Source organism: Ptychodera flava, chromosome 6 (assembly GCF_041260155.1).
Source record: "Ptychodera flava strain L36383 chromosome 6, AS_Pfla_20210202, whole genome shotgun sequence".
Taxonomy (NCBI): Eukaryota; Metazoa; Hemichordata; class Enteropneusta; family Ptychoderidae; genus Ptychodera; species Ptychodera flava.
The window spans coordinates 20,663,385-20,686,823 of record NC_091933.1 but is presented as its reverse complement, the minus strand read 5'-3'; the positions used below and the strand labels follow the sequence as shown (position 1 = coordinate 20,686,823).

Below are 23,439 nucleotides of genomic sequence, written 5' to 3'. Positions count from 1 at the left end.
TCAGGGCTCCATTCTAGGTCCTCTTTTCTTCCTGCTTTTTATTAATGATCTCCCCCTAGCTTTAGACAATTCAGAAATCAATATGTATGCTGACGACACAGCGGCACAGGCGGTTGGCCACAATATCCAAGAACTTGAAACTAAGCTCAATGGTGACATGGCATCCATTTTGAGCTGGTGTTGTAATAATCCATTTTGAGCTGATGTTGTAATAATAACATGTGTATAAACATAGAAAAGACCAAGGTGATGGTCATTGGAACTCCCAGAAAAAATCTAGAACAGACAAATGTATAAACGTTGTTTGTAATGACGAGCAGCTTGAATGTGTTAAGCAAGAAAACCTTTTAGGTCTGTCAATTGATGATACTTTGACCTGGGATAAACATGTCAGTAAGTATGTGGTAAAGTTGCTTTTAAGCTTTTACAGTTAAAGCGTATACGATCATTCTTAACTAAGAAAGCAATGTTGACGTTTTATAATTGTTTCATTTTACCTCATTTTGATTATTGTTCGAACATATGGGGTCATTGTTCAACCACTCTTTATCTCGTATAGAAAGACAACAGAAATCTGTTGCTAGAGTAATTTTAGATCAAGATTTTAATACTCCAAGTTATGTTTTATTTAAATCCTTAAGGTGGTTGCCAATTCGTGAAAGAGTTTCATACAATGAATCAGTTTTAATGTACAAAGTTCTGAATAACCTTGCTCCTGATTATCTTAATGTTTTTAGAGGTGTAAAGCAGATCCACGGACGTAACACAAGGTCTGCAAACAGGGAAGATCTGTATATTCCAGGGCATAGAACCCAATTTTTCAAAAGAAGTTTTATGTACAACGGGGTTAAAATATGGAATACTTTGCCTGGAGAGATCAAATCTAGCTCTTCACTTATATCATTCAAAAAAAATTGCAAGTGCCATTTTTTTAAAAAGATGGGTTAATCTTACTGTTATGTAAATTTTAATTTGTTTTTAGATTGTTTTACTTGTAGCGTTTTTACATTTTTTTAAAGTATAAGTGTTCTTCCTGACTTATTTTTTTTAATGTAAATATTATAAATGTTGTTATACTCGACTCTGTGTGAGAAGAGCCTCAGGCTCAACAGTTTATCGAGTTTAAATAAAGTCTAATAATAATAATAATAATAATGTATGTAAGTAACAAAATGTCAGTGAACGTACTTATATCAGCACTATTTACTATGTCCGCCTGTTCCTCAGCTCATTCGACAAAAATCATAACACAGATTCATACTTAAATGATAAATCGCTACACATTTTGCTATGACATTCACAACTTTGTTTTATTTCACTCCTCGTCTAATAACGTCATACATAGCAGAAACTCAGGAGGCAAACAAATATACAACGCATGCGCAAATAGCAGTTTGACGACATTCTTTGTCAAGTTACAGGTAGGGTTCGCCAATAGCTTGGATGTACATGTAGATTGTACAGGACCTAAGGAGTTTCGCTGCAACAGCAGTTGTCTGAAAGAGATGTGACGTTATGAAATTAAGTAATGTACTTCACAGACCATGAGTGACCAGTCTGTCCGTTCCTCTGTCTGTCTGTCTGTCTATCTTAGTGCATATCAGTTTGCTCGTCGGTCAATGCACATAAAAGTATGTACTAATTTTTTGTATAAAAAGGTTGGTACAAGGTGGGAATATAAGTATGTCAAGTGAGAGACTGGTTATCGTTGGCGGCAAGAGACTTTCCACTTTAGCAAAACACTCACTTGGAATTTCACAGACGTATCCCTTTGGTCTTTCGTTACAGTATTCATCATCCCAAAGTCCGTTATGGTTAGATCTGTACCTGAAATAACCAACAAGTTGATAACTTTAGCAGTGCTTCCTGTTGCATTTGTAAGCTCGTCAATGTGACTGAAAGTTACCCTTTAAGAAAAGGTAATTTACCTATGAATACATATACGGACACTTTATTGACTAACTTATGTAAAGGTCTGTATCGCATCTAAATTTTCTTCGTTTGTTTACTAGTTTTTCGTTTCAGAGGGATATGAGTTCAGAAATTTGCCCCCGTACTGAAAGTCTGATTGGTCTGTTTTTAACAAATGACGATTGCTCAATTATCTGAAGCTTCGTTGAACTCCATCATAGCAACACTTGACCTTTGTTTTCGGTCATCTCAAGTAAAGTTACAGAATACACTGACTGTCAGGATCTTAGTTGAAGAAGGTTGCCTCCAATTTCATCGACGGAAAGCGATTACAGAAAGAGATCGATGAACAGATTTACTGTTCCCTACTAAAACGATTTCAACTGAAGGCTCAAGGAGCAAGTTACTTTGATATTATTTTACTGCGCCCTATGAAGGCATCGGCCTGCTTTGCTGTTCACTGCCGTGTGTTGTCGGTGAAACGATCAACCTCTCTTTTACCTAAGTGTGATCATTCTTTTTGCTAGATAGATACATAAAAACCGTCACAGTTCTTTAACTTACCAAAGTTGACCGCAGTTCTGCCCATTTTCGTCTTTTTTATCATTGTTGTTTGGTTCACCTGGGGCCCAATTGGTGTAACAACCCTGGCACAGAGGGTTCCCATTGCTCCAAACAAACGAACCGTCATAGTTAGGATCGGTGAGACCGATAAAAAATCCAAAGTTGTTGATACAGGCAGACCCATCGAGCCCTTCGTTGGCGATGAACTTCTTCAACATGGCGTCAACGTCTGGGTCGGCAAGGTTAGCCAAGACACCGCCATGTGACTTGCATTGAGCCGCCGCATACTCGTAATACGTCATCTGTTTGTTAGCGTCTTCAGGCATTTCACAGTGCACTTCGTACTTCTTGCAAGAACAGAAGGACGCTGTCAACGAATAAAATCTTATTAACAAGCGAAAGTAGAATCGCCAATTCTTACTATTAAATCCTTTATGTCAAAGATGAAATGATTGTTACATGTGAAAATAAACAACTGTTCCTGATGACAACTACAGTAACTGTTCAAGCTACAACTGATAATGTCGACTAGGTAATTATTTTAAAGGCAGATTTTCAGTATCGTGACCCTGTCACAACGACATGCAACGATAATCTGTGATAAACGGGTACATTTAGTGAACAATAATGTCATTATATTATATGTTAAGAGCTATAAGGTATCAGTTGAATACTCACGCGCGCAATCCTGGATGCGAGTAAACATGGAAGAAAATAGAAAAGAAAACTTGATTCATCAGAGCAAGTCGATCGATGAAGTCTTTGATCACAAAGTGAAAAGCATGTCAGTGATGGCAGTGATGAGAGTATCAATTTATGAAGGAATCGGTTGAAATGTTGGGAAAAAACCACGTCGATGTATGAAGAATATATCATACCTTGCCCTTGGCCGAGATCAACACTACTCCAGACAGAAACAGTAAAACTAGTTTTACAGCCATTGTTGGTCTGAAAATGAAGAGAAATAAATGTGCTTTGTAAATCCCTTTTTTAAAGACGTAAAACAAGACGTCTTGGCAGCCAAAGTAAGGATAAAGTTTATGTAAACTGGTATGTATGGTTTGTCGTGAATTATCAAGGCAACGAAACTTAAAAGATTCTGAGTATTTTTGAAGATTTCGACAATTACACCGATAACCATGAACTAACAGACACCTGTTGTATTGTCGATTTAAGAAACGGTGTCTAGCCTTGTGGCCCCTTACCTGATTTTTGAAGTCGATCTCTTTCTAATGTTGTCTTTCCTCATATGAATGATATTTTGTTTTAAGAGAACATATATGTATAGTCCGCTCACAATCGGGGGACTTGCTCCTAGCTTGCTACAAATCCTAACTTACCAGTAACTGTCGACTTTCATGAATGTTGTACATTCAGCGTTTGCGCTGCTTATTGTGTTTCCCCTGAACCATTATGATGTAAGAATTTGTTTGCTGTCGTAAAAGACACGTCCGCTCCAAACATTAATCTTATTCGAATTGTTCGTGTTTTCCTGCGAATGTTGGTATTTATGACTCCGAGTCGGAATGCAGTCTTGTGAAGCGGAACATTCGTCCGGTTGAGTAAACTCTCATTATGGAAAAGTGAATTAATTGAAGTAAATCTGTTGGCCATCTGTTTTAGTATAATCTGGCAATTCTTTGTTAAGGGTAATCCTTTTTTGAAAATAAATCCAACTTTTATTTTTTTGTGATCCGATATGTAGTTAATTATAGACGTTGAAGATTGAAATACAAGAAGAACATGGTAAGAGATTGTATCTCCCTTAAACTTGTCATCTTTGCTAGCACACTATCAGTACACGCTTGGTCGCAAGATATCCTAACTTTGAGAATTCAGGGTCGAAGAAGCATCATACAGAAATTTCTTTTAGTTCTGATTTTTGAAGACGCGGTCTTTTACTGGTGACGGTATAACCTTGTCTTGTTTCTTCCCAGGTGGTAAATGATTCATTCATAGTGCTTCAACAATGTACGACTGAGGACCATGCGTTATCCGAGTAATAGCAAGATCAGTATTATTCAGACGTACAAAAGTGCACGTTTATTGCGTTTCAAGGCCACCAGCCCATATATGCAAGGGGCATACAACAGGTTGGAATGGCAATAACCAAGTAAATATACATAGTGTAAGGTAAACTAAACTAAGCATGAATTTACAAATTTAAAGTTTCAAGGCAAAAGTTCGGAAATGACATAAAAAGGGTATCCTTTACCAAGAGTTTTCAAAACTGATTATCTCATCTTAAATGCTTCATCTACAAAAGTTATAAATCCGAGCGATCCTTCCTGAGACACAAGTACTACTGTGACGTCCACGAAATGACTGTGCGTTTCGAATACAAAATTCAATCATCTCTGACCGTCGATGGCCGCCCTTCTAGGAATCGCTGTACAAATACATATACCCTCAGCGGAGCCACATGTCTGCCAGATGATTCACGTACCTATGCATAACACTAACATACGCCACGGCCTTGAGGGGTTATTTTTCATATGTATTGAGCTTGAAGTGAATGGCGGACTCTACCACTGGAAAGCAGGGATGTTTCTTGTTTCGAGAGCATTGCTGTATGTGATGGAAAATCACCGTATTTAAGCTTAGGGGCGGGGTCTTCAAGGAATTCTGTATCCGATTGTGGTAACAGCAAGTCCGGAAATTTTAAACTTAAAAATAATATCGAGTTATTGTTTTCAGCTGTACAAATTCTTATCCCAAACACAGGACCTTACTGTTTAATTTCGTCGGACAAGTACGACATATCACACCAGAATAAATTACTGATTCACACTCTGTAAAAGGTAGGCACGTAATAAAATATGATTCGCAGACATCTGATAATACCTTGTATAAACTTGCAACATGGTACAATAATTATTCTGCGTGTCCGTTGCCCCGCCTCTCTTGCCAAACAAAGCAAACATTTTTGATGTGCGCACCGACAAATAGATTACAAAGCACAGCAGCACATGTTATGAGTTGTTCGCGAACCATTTGTTAAAGGAAGTCGCAAAACTTGAATAAACTTTTCTGTAGATTTTAAAAATCTAAGTCCTCCCTCTACCTCCCTCCCTACCTCCTCTCTACCTCCCCTCTCTCCCCCCCTCTCTCTCTCTCTCTCTCTCTCTCTCTCTCTCTCTCTCTCTCTCTCTCCTTTTTTATTTTTTACGCCAGCCCTTTTCTTTACACTTAAAATCATGGTGTTGACAATGAACGTGGGAAGATGATTGCACAAAGCAATACAAGTTATGCTAGATGACAACACCTAGGGATGAAGAAGAGAAACAATATAAATACTAACATACAAAATAAATAAATTTCAGTAACGTACATCGTGCATCTTTTATCAAACGGTGATAAAAAGGTAATGCTTTGTACAAACATTAACCAACAAACGCACTGTACAACTATGGAGAGTTAACGCCCGTCACACATGTTGATAACATTGACTTTATATATGTAGAGTATGCAATGGCATAATTGGTAAAGTTTTATTGCTTAATTTGTTTGTGAAACAAATTGTGTTTAACAAAAACACAATGAATCTCGTAAAGTTCGACATACCTTACAACTCCATGTGCGTCCCATGAAGTTATTTTCCTGTACACATAGTGCATGTTTGTTTGTTTCACGCGCAATGAAAACTTCGCATTCTTGTGTCCGCAGGCTTGTACGGTAACTAGACTGTGTCGAGGTATGTCATTCACATAAAACAATTGGCGACCGTTGAGCCAGGTCTTGTATTCGACTTCGTAATTTGTCATGATTACATCCTTCATGCCACCTGATAAATTCTAACGCTTTGAGTGTTAATCATGGTATCATGTACGAATTACGTCATAGTCATGACTTCCATTTTAAAACTGCAAGTAGAAGTAACCGAAATCGCGCTTTTTCCACTAGAGGGCATGTGCTGTGGGAAAAACAAAGACCGTCCACAGAGTTAAAGCTGACCCAGAAAAGCTTCCATCAGAATTCGATCAAAGGACTTTGTTTCTTCTTGTAAAATTCAAAATTGTCGGGAGTAAAGCGCTGATCAGAACACAGGTGTTGCAGCTTTGGTTGGATAGCCTATTGAAGGCCTGGAATCGAGGTTTGAGCCCGAAGGCTAAACCTCGGCCATAAACCTCGGTAATAGCCTTCGGCCTCACACTTCGATCCCATAATCCAAGGCCTTCGATCGACTATCAAAGCAACGCTGCAAGCACCTGTGGCTCAGAAGGGATTGGGATAGACTCTGCGGCAACTTTCTATGCTTTATTGTCACATCAACCTTTTGAGGGCGTTCTTTGACTGCCTGGCGTGTTCGGGCTTATTTATTCATTGGACATATATTTAAAATTCGCCTAACATATTGAATTTCAAACTCAATTATAAAAGTAAAAACAATGGCTGGCGAAGCTGAACAACATCAAACATGGCATAGTTCTTACGGTACTGTGCGTTGCGAAGATGAAAGACTTAAGGTAGCGGTAAAGGCTAGAGCGTCAGTTATGGTGTGTACGTGTCTCAACTTCTCAGGTATTGTAGGGCTTGTGATTCCTACACTGATTTTCAACTGAGACAGCTCATTGGCATCAAATTTACTGAGAAAAGGATACAAAACAAAAAGACTCGTTAGGACTTTCAAAAAGTTCTACGGTCGATATGACGACATTGTGGCCAAATATGACACCTCGCCACTCAAATGATTAACGACAGCATTCCCGGCTTTGACTTATTACAGTGATTCATATCCTGTATCTTTTAATACAATATTTAGACAATTTTGGGACCAATCCTGACGGGTGTAGCATGCTAGCAGGGTACGCTTACCCATTCCGGACACCTGGTACCACCACTAATTATCAGTGGTTCAGGATGGTCCTACTTAAATTTGTAAATCACAATTGTCCCATGGACCTGGTAATATATTACCTTGAATGGAAATGATTATTGGTCCAGTTTAATGTTATATTATAAACTTCAATAAAACTATTAAAATATAAAAGGGGTCAACATTCTCTGTGGAATAAAAAAAACTAGACATTTGGGGTCAAAGGCATTGCAGAGTTATAGCCCGTTGAAACTTCTGAAAAACTGACCAAATAAGAGGAAGTTGGGAAGTCTTTAGTGTATTAACTATGGTAGAGGTCCCCTAGCTTTTAAAAAAAGTTTGAAAAGGGAAATTCACTTTTTACTGTTTTTCAGGAAAGTTTGACAAGGCAGTGCTTGCATTCAGAATGCGTGACTGCTATTGTAAATGCATTTTTAGATTCTTTGAGTGTCAAAGAGGTGTCAAAAGTGAGATTAACCAAAAAGACTGCTCTGTGACTTCAAAAAGGGGTGCAAATATGGCTTGTTTTCAACATTTTTGACAGAATAACAGTTTTCCTACATAATTTTATGCTAATTTAATCCAACCTTTGAAATGAGATATGGACATGGAATTTTTACAGCCTATTAACAAGGTTACAGATAAGATTTGTATGGCACAATTTTCCTGTATTTGAAGTACTTTTTGAAAAATCACATTTTGAAATTTGAAAGAATTTTTAATAATTTTTTGATATGTAAACCCATGTAAAATCATAAAAACAAACTTTATTTACAAATCCTGCCGTTAAAATCTTACAATTAATAGTGTCAACATATTTATAACTAATTTGGTAATATTAATACTATCCAATTATTATTAAATTCAAATATGTAAAAAAATATGAAAAATTAAATTTTAATATTGACTGGTGTCATATTTCAAAATCATGGCTACAAATATACAATTTTTATATTCTATGGAGAAAGTATTAACTAAGGGAGTTATCCTGAAAATTTGAACTAAATATCTTGATTCTAACACTTGAAACTTGACATTAACTCTGAGAAAAGAATTGGTGCAAAAATAACCTTTACCGCTACCTTAAGCCTTTTGTTAAACTTATCCGAATCCGAAGGACATTATCTTTCAAAATCAATAATCAAGTTAGGGGTTTCCGTGCAAAGTTTGTCAAATTTTGGAATTTTGCAAATTTTGGAACTAGCGAAACTAATTACCTAACATTTTGCGATATTTGAAATTCAAAATGGCCGCCATTCCTGTATTAACTCTACGAGGGAAAATTAAATTTGGATTTTCGAAACTCTAAGCGGGAGAAAGTTTTTCTTTCTCCAAGAGCTTTAAAATGAGCCCCCACAAATCTTAGATCAGGAAAAGATTTGTAGAAATTTGACAGTCCGACTATCTATCCTCGAGACGCATTCTATCCTATGTAAAAATTGATGTAAGTGTATCACCATGATTTTTAGCTGTTCGTAGTTTATTTTTAATATTTTCCTTGAAAAAAGGCCTTCGGTGCGTCTGATACGTCATGATCAGTTTCGATACAAATTTACCAAAGATCTTCTACTGATTCTGTCTCTACATTTCCCTTTTTTGATGACATCACAAACTTTTTAAATTCCTCTTCGTTGGCTGACAATTGTTTACGAACTGATCGGTAATAAGAAAAAGGTAGTTTGAAAACAGATGAAAAGTATGCATCATCAGGTAGGCATCTCCGATAGTTGAATCATGTTTGCCAAAACATGTAAATTTCCTTCAATGTTTTGCTGACCAAGACATTATATAGAATATCTGAAGACGAAGTAGTGCAGAGAATAACCTCATGAATTATTACAGGGCAGCAGTTCAACTCAGAGAAGTGAAAGGATGTTCTGTACCATATCATCTGCACGTATGGAAACGTGATCACGATATGTTGTACGGTAGGACAACATTTTCTTTATCTCAAGTGCTGAGTACCAAATGAAAAATCAAAAGGCAATTTATTTTTGCTAAAAAACATATATACTTAAATACCCTTGTTCGTTAAGTTGGGAAACAGATTCGCAATGCCACACTTTGCAGTCAGAAAATTCTACACACCACTTTTATTCAGAATAGTATCTGATTTGTTCAGCTTGAAAGGTGTTACATCTCAGGATTCCTAGAAATTATGTCATCCGATTGTGAGTCGAATATTACCAGAGATTATGTACAGAAGATCTCATGGACTTTTGCGTTCTCTTTCTGTCTCATTACTTTTACAACAAAAATGTATAAAAACTTGCACTGTCGTAGCGCATTTCCAAAAAAAAGATATAATAGCAGCTAGAATAAAGTACCTTTCGATAACAGTTTATCATAAAGTGCCAGCAAGTTACCTTTGGTTCATCTAACTTAGTATATTACCAGCAGGATTTAAAATGCCATGGCCATAGGTTGCACTGAAGGATTGCCCACTCAGACGACGCTTTACAACCTCACGTATGTGATTTTATTCATCGACCACCAAATACACAAAGTTAATACCACATTCTCTATATTATGACTGTATTTTAATTTTACGTAACTTAATTCTCTTATACAGGTCAAACTAAGTATAACTAAAAAGTCGGTTTAGATGTCCCAAAAACATAATGATCGGTCGAAGCTTTGTCCAGAGTGCAGTTCATGTTTGGAAGAAGTCCTAAGGACTATCGCAACAACAGTGGCCTGCAAAAGACAATATTGGACAATATCAGACACCAGAATTATAGGATTATTAACCACGGAATCAGGACAGTTTACTTGATATCTATGTATCTTTGTTTTCTTAACAGGCTTTGATTTTGTCAGGCAACGACTAAACTTACTAGGAATCTCACAGATGAATCCCTTTGGCCGAACATTGCAGTATTCATCATCCCATTTTCCATTATGTCCAAATCTGTACCTGAAATCAACAAACCAATAATGGAATAAAGAATTTTAAAAGCATATAAATATCCTTATAAAGAATATATTTAAACTATCATGATAAAAAAATCCGAGATCCCTTATGGCATTTACTGTAGGAAATGTTAAATATGAACATACATCCTAGGTGGTCTTCAAAATGAATAGACACTGAAATATCAATGCGCTGATTCTAACGCCTCCGGAATACCCAAAGTCGGATTCTGTAATGTGTCCTTGAAAAACATTAAGAGTCCTTAAAGGGTTTAACTTGATTCATGTGCGATATGCTGTGAATTGTTGACATTTTTTGTTCTAAACTGTAAAATCCACAAAGAAAAACTTACCTGACTACATGTAGTAAATTCATTAACTGTGTTCAGGCATTTGAATGCCTTTGATTTCGCGATTATATATTTCATTGACAATATACAAACGTTTAACTGGATATTATGAATACTGTAGATAGACGACTTACCAAAGCTGGACACAGTCTTGCCCCTCTTTATCTCTATTCCTGTTGTTGTTGGGTTCCTTCGGAGCCCAGTTTGTGAAACCTCTGCGACATATCGGAGTTCCATTACTCCATACAAATTTATTTTCTTTCTTAGCATCGCCGAGACCACTAAAGAATCCAAATGATGGCTTGTTGATGCAAGGAGGGCGATCGAGACGACGACTGGATATGAAGTTCCTTACCAAAGAGTCGATTTGTGCATCAACTAAGTTAGCAAGGGTACCTCCTTGTGCATCACATTGACTTTCAGCATACTCAATGTTGGTCACCCCGTCAGAGTTGGCATCTGCAGGCATTTCACAATGCACCTCGTACCTCTTACAGAAACAGAATGATTCTGCAAAGGAATCATAGATGTCACATTTGAAAATGAAACACAATGCATTTTGAGCACTATAATGCGCCATATATAATTATAGGATATCGAAACAAAATGAAAGATCATTATATCTGTCCTCGATGATGTGTTCCACTCCCCTTTGTGAAATGAAATTATCTGATGTTTACAGTTACCCATTAGGTGCTATAAGAGAAATTTCTACAACTACATTATATGAAGTTGCGTAACCTGAGAAAGTTGTATGTTAACTTCTGAAAACTTACAAAACATATCATCAAGAACATAATGACCAAAAGCATCTGCACAACACTGTAATTCTGTACGTGTTTTCCACAATCTGATCTCAAAATACAATGTGGAGAACTACCAAAATTTGAAAAGAGTCATAGTTTTTCTTGCTGCATGTATCGTATTTAGAAGTCCGTAGACAAGAAAAAGCAGTGTTGCCGATCGTTTCTTTAGAAATGTAATTTTACAAATACATCCCAAACGATTTATGCAACTACTCATTTACTTTGTAGCAAATTTTAACCACCATAGAAACAGGAATATAAGATTGCAAGGATCAATGTAGACTCCGAGTAACATAAGTAATATCTTTATTAATTGATCAAAAAGTGTTTCTGTTCCAATTATATTTTCAGTGACATATATCACAACAATTTATAATAAATAGCTTGGCAGCTACACATCGAGGTTGAGTTTAAATACAGTTAATGCGTCTCCGCAAGTAGGTTAAGGCATGGGCGTCAAACGTTATCATGAATATGCATTAGGGCTCATGAATATTTATAAAACAACACTGTGCATACGTGAGATAACAACAGGAAAGCTACATCACATCACAAATGAAGTTCGCAACTAGAACACCAGTGAGCAAACGAATTCATAAAGCACTCACCAGTGTTCACAACAAAATATAGTCTATAAGCACTTTGTGGAAAATTGGAACACACAGAAAAGGACGAAACATTTTCGAATTTATTCCCAAAATAACCGACCATCGCATACAAAAGAAATCTTAACATCAGCGATATACTGATAAAGGCCAAAGTCCACGGCATAAGAAACAAGGCGACACAAACGTTAACGAACAGAGTCGGACACAAAACGATCCAAACATAAGTATTCTAGAGATCAAAAGATCAACAACATATATACTATATAAAATTAAGAAAGATATATATCATGGAGAGACAGTTGGTACCTCCATGTTTCTATGAGCGACTGAGGACCGAACCGGTTACGAAACGTTGGGTCAAAAGGTCAAGGTGATCTGAGACACACTTCCACGTCTCGCCATGCTTATTTTAAATTAACAACCCAATTATTCAATTTTCACACTAACAACCTTACCCAACATAGACACAAAACACAGTAAAGCACATACAAGACAAGCGGAATGATGTGTGAGGCCACTTTCATGTCTACAATTACAAATCGTTTCGGTAGGCTGCGAGAAGGCGACGGGGTCATGACCTTTTGGGTGGCTTGCGAGATGGCCCGATCGCGTACACAGCGACCAAATTTCTTTCGAAAATTTCAACTTGTAGAGCGCTCTATTTTTCAGAAATTTTGCTATCCTCAAACTAAGGCTTAAAAGATCTTTCATGTATGATTTGGTAACGTTTCCTTTAAAAAATTAGCGAATTCAAACAAGAATTGATGTTTTCCTACAAATCATACATATTGGCAGAAATATCAGGGGATTAACTCCGAAATTTCCTTGGTGAAGTATATTAGTCGATTGACTTGACTCTACTCTAATATCATTTGCCGAAAAAATAAAGTTTAAACGTTGTTTACAAGATGAAATATGCTGATACATAATATAGTCGATTTTGGCGGGTAAATATCGGGGTAAAGATCACGTGACACCTTTTATGCAAATTTAAATGACATAAACTGAAAGAGCTATCAAAACTACGTATGTGTACCAAATTTCATCAAAATATGACCAGTAGTTTTTGAGAAATGAAATTCAGCTCGAAATTCAGTCTGGACCCCTGCCTTAACTCACTTGCGTCAGTATTTATCGAAAGTCAAGAACAGAAAGCATTTTCTAACATTCCTGTTTGAGTAGGCTACAACTTAAAAAAAAGTTTTTATGCTATTCATTTTTCTCTGAGATCCCTGGTACAAAGGAGTTAGATGATGTATACTGAAGATTTAACGATAGCAGTTTTCTGCACAGTGTAATGTCATTTCATGTTGAAACTGACATGAACATTTTCTGATAGGGACATTGTCCAGCTGCAGGCTTTCGACAAAATAGTGCTTGAATTAGAGATATTTGGAGATCCGGTCAATGCGAGGGCGCCCTTCTGAGTAAAGCTGGACATGTGCTATACTTCAAAACCACCGTACTTTGTACTCGATCATATATGAAGCTATTTTGTTGTTACAAGAAGGCTGAATACAGTATCAACAATTTGCCAAGAAGGTAAATGTCAATAGTAATGCTTACATATAACTTCAGGTAGAATGCGCCTTGGAGACAGATATTCGGACTCTCAAATTTTTACAATACTTTTGTAGTCTATCGCTCGTTGGGGATCATTTTGAAGCTCTTGGATAATAAATGTTTCACCTTCATATTTTTGTGCACGAAGTTTTATCTTTCCAAATAGAGTTAACAAAGCTTGAAAACACCATAGTTACTACAAAACTGTATACTAATCAATCGATCGATCATGACAGGCTGCGGTGCGAGATAAAAGACAGGGCCATGAATGCGACACTTGGAGACTGAGGTGTTTTAAAATAGCTTCGGTCATTGACCGGTTTTATGATACAAGCCATTAGATAATCACTCAACGTAAATGAGCATGAATTAAGTAAAAATGTTCCGAACTTTATCGAAATATTTTCTCTTTTGAAATGTTCAAAATAAGGGTAAGCCAAGGAATCTATTCATTTGCATAAATTTGCATATTCTTCTTACTCACCCAGTTTACAACTGCTTGTCATACAAGAAAGCAAACCTTACTAATATGTCAATAAGGGGCCAACAAAATACTGAAAAATAGAATTATATTTTTGCAGAAAAGTGATGTTGTACGCCGCCTTAACGTTTGATATCATTCCTCGACTTGCATAACCGTACGTACTTGGCGGAGAACTAAGTTCAAATTTGTCATCTTTACGGAAACACAATATTCAATATTCAAAGAATATTCAAAGAATTGTCAATATAGCTTCCAAACTCGCTAAGGGACCGTTCAGTTTTTACGGCCGGGGGGGGCCGGCAAAATCCAGGGGGGGTCATCATAATTTTGGAATCCGCAAAGGGGGGGTCATCACTTTTTCACTGGTAGGAAAGGGGGGTCACCACATTTTCAAAAACATAATACCTACAATAAAGTTCACTTTATGCCATGGGCATGATCGACCCTCTTTACCGGCGGGCCGCCTTCGGCGGCCCACTACAATAAATATACTTTATGTATTACCCATGACCCTCTTAACGGGCAGACGCCTTTGGCGGCCCACTCCAATTAGGTTTACTTCATACAATGGCCATGATCAACCCTCTTTACCGGCGGGCCGCCTGCGGCGGCCCACTACAATAAATTGACTTTATTGTAATACCCCCATGAGCATCTTAACGGCCGGACGCCTTCAGCGGCCCTGTTCAGTAAAGTTTACTTCGTGCAATGGCCACGATCGACCCTCTTTTTACCAGCGGCCACCTTCGGTTGCCCACTAGATAAAGTTGATTTACGTAATGGCCCATGACCCTCTTAACCGGAGCGCTGCCTTTGGCGAACCACTCCAATAAAGTTTATTTTATACAATGTCCATGGACATAAGTTGTCTATGGAAATGAAGTTAAAAATTGCCTTACAGTCGTCCTTAAGTAACAGACGTTTGCATGGATGTGGCTGAGAAGTTTGTGCACTGGTATCTCTGCTACACGAATAAAGTGCGCCGCGTACCGGAGTTCAAATCCAAACCGTGCGGGTAAATTTGACATGTGGGTTTTGGTTATTTTTCAGCGGGGGGGGGGGGGGGTCATCAATTATTTTCGTCTGACAAAGGGGGGGTCATCATTTTTTCGCGAAAAATGCAGGGGGGGGATCTATATTTTTTTGAACACCAGCGACAAGATTTTGCCGCCCCCCCCCCAGGCCGTAAAAACTGAATGGTCCCTAAACGTGAAGTGCCCTCTGTCAAGTCAGTCTACCTTGGTTCGTAAAACCATAGTTCACAAAATAGTCGAAAAGATGAATTCAACCCTATTCAAATGGATCACTTTATTCCCTTATTCTGATACTGAAATGCAAGGGGTCAACCACTGAATTGCGCCCTCAAGATTGTCGTCCTAAATGTCGAATCTCGCAAATTGGCAATGCATGCATGCATTAAAGTATCTTAAAAGTGAATATAAATATTGACTTTCATTTTATCATTATTACAATGTACATATATTGTTATGCATGTTCGATCGATTTTGCCAGAATGTCAGTTTTCGGAACATACGCCAGGAAGCGGACAGCAAACCGCAGTTTTTCGGAAGCAAAATGCTTAATTCACAGTGTTTTGTCTCGAAATGACTTTGATAATATAAGCTACTAAAAGTAAAAATAATGGAAGCTTTGACTTAATTCTCTTATCTTTTTATCTATTTATTAATTTATTAAAGAAATAAGCAATAAAACAACGGCAGCAGGCCAGCATAAAGAATACAAAACCGAAGGAGAAAAACAAAGATGAAACAAAAAAAGGAAAAAGTTCGGAACATTTTTTACTTAATTCATGCTTCATTTTACGTTGAGTGATTATCTAATGGCTTGTATCATAAAACCGGTCAATGACCGAAGCTATTTTAAAACACCTCAGTCTCCAAGTGTCGCATTCATGGCCCTGTCTTTTATCTCGCACCGCAGCCTGTCGTGATCGATCGATTGATTAGTATACAGTTTTTTAGTAACTATGGTGTTTTCAAGCTTTGTTAACTCTATTTGGAAAGACAAAATTTCGATGTGCACAAAAATATGACGGTAAAACGTTTATTATCCAAGAACTTCAAAATGATCCCCAACGAGCGATAGACTACAAAAGTATTGTAAAAATTTGAGAGTCCGAATATCTGTCTCCAAGGCGCATTCTACCTGAAGTTATATGTAAGCATTACTATTGACATTTACCTTCTTGGCAAATTGTTGATACTGTATTCAGCCTTCTTGTAACAACAAAATAACTTCATATATGATCGAGTACAAAGTACATGTCCAGCTTTACTCAGAAGGGCGCCCTCGCATTGACCGGATCTCCAAATATCTCTAATTCAAGCACTTTTTGTCGAAAGCCTGCAGCTGGACAATGTCCCTATCAGAAAATGTTCACGTCAGTTTCAACATGAAATGACATTACACTGTGCAGAAAACTGCTATCGTTAAATCTTCAGTATACACCATCTAACTCCTTTGTACCAGGGATCTCAGAGAAAAATGAATAGCATAAAAACTTTTTTTTAAGTTGTAGCCTACTCAAACAGGAATGTTAGAAAATGCTTTCTGTTCTTGACTTTCGATAAATACTGAGACGCATTAACTGTATTTAAACTCAACCTCGATGTGTAGCTGCCAAGCTATTATATTATAAATTGTTGTGATATATGTCACTGAAAATATAATTGGAACAGAACACTTTTTGATCAATTTAATAAAGATATTACTTATGTTACTCGGAGTCTACATTGATCCTTCAATCTTATATTCCTGTTTCTATGGTGGTTAAAATTTGCTACAAAGTAAATGAGTAGTTGCATAAAATCGTTTGGGATGTATTTGTAAAATTACATTTCTAAAGAAACGATCGGCAACACTGCTTTTTCTTGTCTACGGACTTCTAAATACGATACATGCAGCAAGAAAAATTATGACTCTTTTCAAATTTTGGTAGTTCTCCACATTGTATTTTGAGATGAAATGGACCATAATACGGAAATCTTAATATTTAGTGACGATTTCTTCTAAGGAGGTGTTACAGACTAAATTTTCTTTGGCTTATTGATATTGTTTTTGTAATTTCGGAATCTGTACAAGGGTCAATGAACGAGACGGCTGAACTTTCCAAGTCTGTGTAAGGGTTAATGATCATTACGAATTTTCCTTCATCTTGGTTAAAACTCCGTTGTCAGGGACATTCAATGTATTTGCGTCATTGATACCTAAGTATCAAGGATAAAGATAGAAACTTGTATTAGTGACATCTAGTGTCAAGGCAGTAAAGTGAATTCTTACCATCAATATCTAAATTCCAGACAGGACCCTGGGACGATTACGTAAGGGAAATGTTGTATAACGATGATGTCACTTATGCAGATTATGTATGATTTTATATGATCAATAGCCAATCAAGAAATATTAGTTGATTAGTGATTGGAGGATTGACTCTTTTAATCTAATTAATATGTTAGAATTCTTTTTAAAAAGGGATGATCACCCACTATTTTCAGTCGGAGATAGCTGGGCATCTGATGTGTAAACTTTACACTTCAGGTAATAAACCACCATCGATTGATATCCAACAACTCTGTGAGTCTCTACTCTGTCAAAGATCTCGAAGTACCTCTCAGCAGTGAGTACGCTCCACAGACCGGCGAGTACGACTATAACAGAGGGAATCAAAGCGAAATCTAGCACGCAATATTTTACCTGATGTGAAAATACCCAATAACGTAAATATCTTTTACAAAAGAAATCGTATAACACTCCTCTTATCAATGTATAGGAACATCTAACAATGCTATATGTCAATTTTACATGAGATGGAACACAAGCTTTGAGGTACATAGGACTTCTAGCTTCCACACGATTGAAATCACTGGAAAAATTGGAAAAATTGAACGGCTATAAAAGACGGAGGAAATCTACGTGTTTAATTTTCTCTTGTTTTTTTCTAATCTATATTTGGATGAAAATGGTACTATAGTGTCTGATATAGCGTTATTCTACGCCATGAGTATTCTCACAAACTAACGCTTTTTACATCACGTCATTATCCCAAGGTAGTTGAGGTGGTGTTCTTCAGAACTGGTGGTCCCAGGTACAAATACAGAGCAGGATTAAAAAAGGTATAAAACTGGACGCTTGGAAAGCCTATCGGGTTTGTTTTGCTGATGATCAAGGCCTTGGCACTGGACGAAGCCCGTGCCATGGCCCATTGTCGGTCGGCGATGACTCATTGTCCACCAATTTACAAACTAGTTTGGAAACCACATTGCATATTAATCTGACAATAATTCGCCGGGACAGCCTGCAGACAGTTTTCAACACTTTACGGCAAACTCTCCCACGCCGCTTTCTCCCGACAGCTTTTACCTCTGAAAAAAATAAAGATCCGTTTGAATGTCGTGAATAATTACCAGTTGAAAATCAAATGTTACAGTAACTTTTCGATATGTAAGACTCCAAGTTCCGACGTAAATTTCTCAACAGTTGCTTTGAATCAAGAGATGCAGTAGCTCTTACATTAGTATGGGAAAGAGAGATTTAAATCAAGCATTCCTACTGCCGATCACTCACCATGGACGCAATGCAATGCACCCTGTAATCACGACTATGTTTTGGCTCTATTCATTTTGTCCGAACGAAAAGTTGCTTAACTTTCTGGACGATTATCAATTTTCTCTTTTTTTAATTTTCAATTACATTCAGAATAACTACTTCGTTGCGTTTAATGTCTCATATTATTTTCTGCTTCTCTATTGTAAGAGTAACATACTTTCACGTATTGCCTACTGAAGATATGGTTTCATTGTCACATATGATACCTCTTTCAATGTTGTAAATGTTTATCGTGTTATATTCGTTGTAAAACCAGCAACGGTTCATTTATATTTTTCAAGATTAGCGTTGTTGCTGATGGGTATTTCAGTTAATCATTAACTTTAACTTAATTCAGTGAATCAGTCTTAGTATGATTGTGAAATATTCAATAATTTTGTTGTAACTTTATATATATATATATATATATATTCTGTATTAATTATACTACAAGCTATATTATGATTTGCCAGACTTCGAGCATTGAAATACGTAGTTATTTAAGTGTGAAGGCAGCAAACGTCTTTGAAATTCAAATTATTGGTATTGACACAGAGAATTACATTGTTGCTAAAATAACCATTGAGGGGGATATGAATGAGACCGTGACCTACAATATCACGATTATTTCACCATTCAAAGAAACAATATCAAAAAGTCTTGTCTTTTTTACCTGCTGTATGCTGTGCTATTAACGAGTTATCTCCATTCCCGTCGTCATCCCTATCCTCGTCGTCGTCTTCACAACCCTGCCCGTCACAGGTAGTGGTTGTATTAATGATCACTGACCAGTATGACGTCATGTCAGCACAGTGAGAGGCAATGACGTCACTTACTAGCCTGATGTCCGGAATAGGGGTGTCGGTAATGTCCATTTCATGAATTGTCACTTCGTTAGAGAAATCGGTGTCAGCCTAATATGGGAGGGTAAAGATTTTGTCAAATACATGCTTGACCAGTCATTCGCCACAATTTTGGGTTTATCTATGGCGAGGGGATAAGTTGCCACAAAATGTCGTACTTCTGAACTAAAAACTGTATGACAATTCAGCGTTTATCCTATAGGAGGTCTGTTTGCATTGAACATAGCAAAATGCATCTCTACCGCCATAAGTAGTATTGTCCGACATGGGCTAGGAAATTAGCCGTTCTGGGTTGGAACGACCCGATAATTTATAGCTCTGTCTCCGGTATTTTGTTTGTAAGAATAAAGTCATTGTTTTGCACCCGGGTGCAAAATATCATGTTGAAATATCCGGTGTTTAATTTGTTAAAAATTACCAGACTTTATATGTGTGATGTCCGATATTATTAATGCCTTTTAGTTTGGACCAGAATTCATATGTCAGCAATTACAATGCAGATTGTACATTATGCGTTGTTTTGCCTGGCTAACACTTCAGATTACATAAATCAGGGCGAGGAATAAGAAAAGATACTTGTTTTATGGGATAAAGGAAATAAATTATTATACAAAGTGGCTTATATTGTTTTTCCCTTTAAAGGTTAAGAGTAAGCTTTGGATTGTCGGCCCATTCTGTCATCCGAGTCAGTACACCATCAGCCGGATATTGGTAAATTGTGAACTGAAAATGTGTTGAAAAACGCTTGTTTATAAGAGATAATACACGTTGTACAAAAAGTGGAACTAACCATAATTAATCATATGTTATTCGTTGTTTTCTTCATAATTAAAGACTCTAGGTCTCTACTCAGGATTCTCAACTTACCGAGTAGGAATCTAGGAAGTCAACGAGTTCCACTGGACTGACTTCATCGTTAGCATCGTAAGCAGACAACAAGCAGACCGAATCAGCTTCCACAACTAAGGCGTCTAATTTCTGTAAGGGAAAGTAAAACATTGCAAAATCCTCATCGACGTCGATTTGTTTTTTGGTGGGTTTTTTTTTCGGATGTCGCTTACGATCGATTATCGAGTAAGTTGTAGGAGTCCTTATCGAATAGTTTGAAGAAAGTGCATCATTCCTATAGCAATGGAAAAGTAGTTGATTGTCACTGTGGGTTTTCCTTAAAGGGAAACAGTCGTCGGAACTGCGCCTGTGCAAGTTTCTTGTTTACAAACAATGTATTTCGTGCACGATATCTAGATTCACCTCATCATCATAGCTGCAACATTTAAATTATACGATGTAGATTATGACAGACATGTTTTAACTGTCATCAATCACCATCGTACCTGGGATACAGTGTTTCCATTGGTCGTATGGGTCCCATACGACCTTTGAGCGCAGTTCTGACGACTGTATCCCTTTAACATTACTTGACACAGTTTGTATGAATAATGTCACTCGTTTACACGATTTTACACTTTGGTGGAAGATTAAAACATCATCTTTGCACATGCGGTGTGAACAATAATATCTGTCAAAAACTAGGATGTTTTGTGTACTTCTGAGAGGATTAATTATCTCATATTCATCTGAAAAGATGGGCTTTGGAGAAATCAAAGCAACTGCGTCTTACTCAAATTAAAGAAGGAAGTACCCATGCATATGGGAAATACAAATTAGAGTTTCTGTTACTTAGCACTTGTTGTTATAGAAACGGACGTACACCTGACCTTGTTTACATCTCTAACCAGGTACATGTCACTTTCATCTTCCTCTACTGCCATTTTCTTCACGCCAATGGCCGTGTCACTGTATCCATTTCTGTATATTTCTTCACCTGTGGCAACATTGACTTCGATCGTCGCGGAGTATGGTTGTCCGTTGATATCTTTGACGCCGACAACGTGTTCCTGAAATCGATTAATCTTTTACAGTCGAGCAGCTAAAATGACGGGACGACTAAAGTGAATTAAACAAATAGTTGTAGACGTACATGCATAATTAAATGAGCTCTGAAATCGACTAATGACTTGATATGTAAGGGAAATATCTTTCATATACATGTACATACAAAGGTCGGTATCTTAATCATCTTCTACCTTTCCTGGTTATCGTATTACACGTTGAAATATTTCCTCTCAAAGCCTCACCTGCTGGTAGTTCGAATGAAATTGCCATGGTCTGAGAAATCCCAGTATGTAAGTAAGACAGCCAACAGCAACAAAGATTACGACCATTAAGACGCTGACAAGGACAAGGGTCTTCACGGAAGAGCAGCAGCAGCATGATTTGCCGTTTCTGGAGGTCCCTACGTCTTCCTACAGTTAGGTTAGAAAATGAAAATGAGAATAAAAGTGAAAGGAAGATGATTTATCGACATGATATAACGTATCTAATGTGTGATTTATCATATCAAAACATTGCAGATTTTGGTTTCTGGGGTTCACCATTCAGTGACAGCCCTCAAATCGTTGAACCTCTTATCAAGAAATTTGAACAAATATCGGGCCTTCTTTACATATAGTATGCCTATGATGTAGGGTATTTCACATCAAGACTTGAGTTTAATTTATGTGTTTTATACTCTTCGTGAGATCTCGAGTATTTTCAAAACCGAAAACCCGAAACATTTCTCGGAATCAAAAAAATACTTACAGGTGTCAAAGGAGCAATACTCTGACTCTTGCCAAAGGAACCCGTTTCCATGGTATCGGCCATAATCAATTACAGACGGTCGTCGCAATAGATGTGCGTTTAAGGTGGTCTTGTGCTCTTACAGCGGTTGTGATGCATCGAGAGCAGAGTGTGCAGATTTTGTCCGAGTACACCTCTGATCAAAGCTTTTATGCTCTCTGTCCATGATAGTTTGTTAACATGCTACAAAGAAAATCAGATCAAGGACGTTTAGGAAAGGATGTTGTTTTATCAGCAAGTTATCCACCACTTCAAAACAAATGACATGGTGACCGTTAGTACACACTTTTGTCGTGTTGAAGAACTTTGACATTACATCATCATGACGTCATTCGGGTCAGACCGAGGTTAAGGACATATGACTGTCATCTTTGTCAGGTTGCCTCATTATTTCAGCTGTGTCAATGTATCAGTTTCGAACCATATTACAGCATTAACAACGTTTATGAAAAAATGCTATCAGAACGAGAAAAACTGAATTTCGCTTGTAAAGGCCCCACATATGGTATCGGATTTATGTAATAGGAAATTCATTTAGTTTATAAAAGTTTCAGTGGAGAATAAAATATTTCAAACTGTTACCAATCATTTCACACATCCACTATATCAAATGCCACAACAGAGGAGTGAGGGAGAGCCTTTAAGTCATGCCATTTAATGCATGTACCAGAACCACTTAAACTATTTTTCCGGACTTCTTGCATCTTTGTATTAATCAGGGTCCATTATACTACGCAAAAAATGCAATGTCTGAGAGGAACTTTCACTTTCACTAACTCTGTGAAACCTGTTACATCCTTCAGGGAGAAGTAATGAATGACAGACTTTACATTCGCATTTATACTCAAAGAGCAGAAACAACAATTAAATATCATCTGAATATAAGAACCAAAAATTGTAAATTTTCGCACGAAAACACTAAATGAGTGCTTCTCTTTAGTATTTACCTGTATTTTGTGTGCAGCTTCATTTTTTTTTATTTACATCGTTCATGCCAATAACAGGAAATAGGACATCATATGTCCGGCGTTGAAGTTTTGCGTCATTTGTCTGTTCCCAAGGAGACTTCAGAAACACCGATCGTTCACCGATTGTACTCTGGACTCCAATGCAAACTTTTCGTGTGGATCGGTCGGTTACGATTTAGCCATTGGTCAATGTATAACAATATCATCTGCAAGACAACGATGATTCATCGTTTTCATGCGCGAACTGCAATTTAAGTCTGCGCGTTGTAATTCCATATGCCCCTCACACTGCCACATACGGGCAAT

General features: G+C 37.2%; 2 protein-coding genes across 2 annotated transcripts; both read right to left on the bottom strand.

The window, feature by feature from the left end:
• Positions 1-1,336: 1,336 nt before the first annotated feature.
• On the bottom strand, positions 1,337-3,829 carry LOC139135113 (perlucin-like protein). The gene is made up of 6 exons (XM_070702356.1): positions 3,681-3,829; positions 3,354-3,423; positions 3,154-3,163; positions 2,476-2,842; positions 1,748-1,827; positions 1,337-1,496 (listed from the first exon to the last, which is right to left on the bottom strand). The coding sequence occupies exons 1-6, from the start codon at positions 3,722-3,724 to the stop codon at positions 1,468-1,470; spliced, it is 600 nt and encodes a 199-aa protein (XP_070558457.1). The 5' UTR covers positions 3,725-3,829; the 3' UTR covers positions 1,337-1,467.
• A 13,868-nt stretch (positions 3,830-17,697) lies between these two features.
• Positions 17,698-22,364, bottom strand: LOC139135112 (uncharacterized). Its single transcript, XM_070702354.1, has 6 exons — positions 22,127-22,364; positions 21,622-21,789; positions 21,202-21,381; positions 20,351-20,461; positions 19,294-19,534; positions 17,698-18,397 (listed from the first exon to the last, which is right to left on the bottom strand). The coding sequence occupies exons 1-6, from the start codon at positions 22,187-22,189 to the stop codon at positions 18,198-18,200; spliced, it is 963 nt and encodes a 320-aa protein (XP_070558455.1). The 5' UTR covers positions 22,190-22,364; the 3' UTR covers positions 17,698-18,197.
• Positions 22,365-23,439: the final 1,075 nt, after the last annotated feature.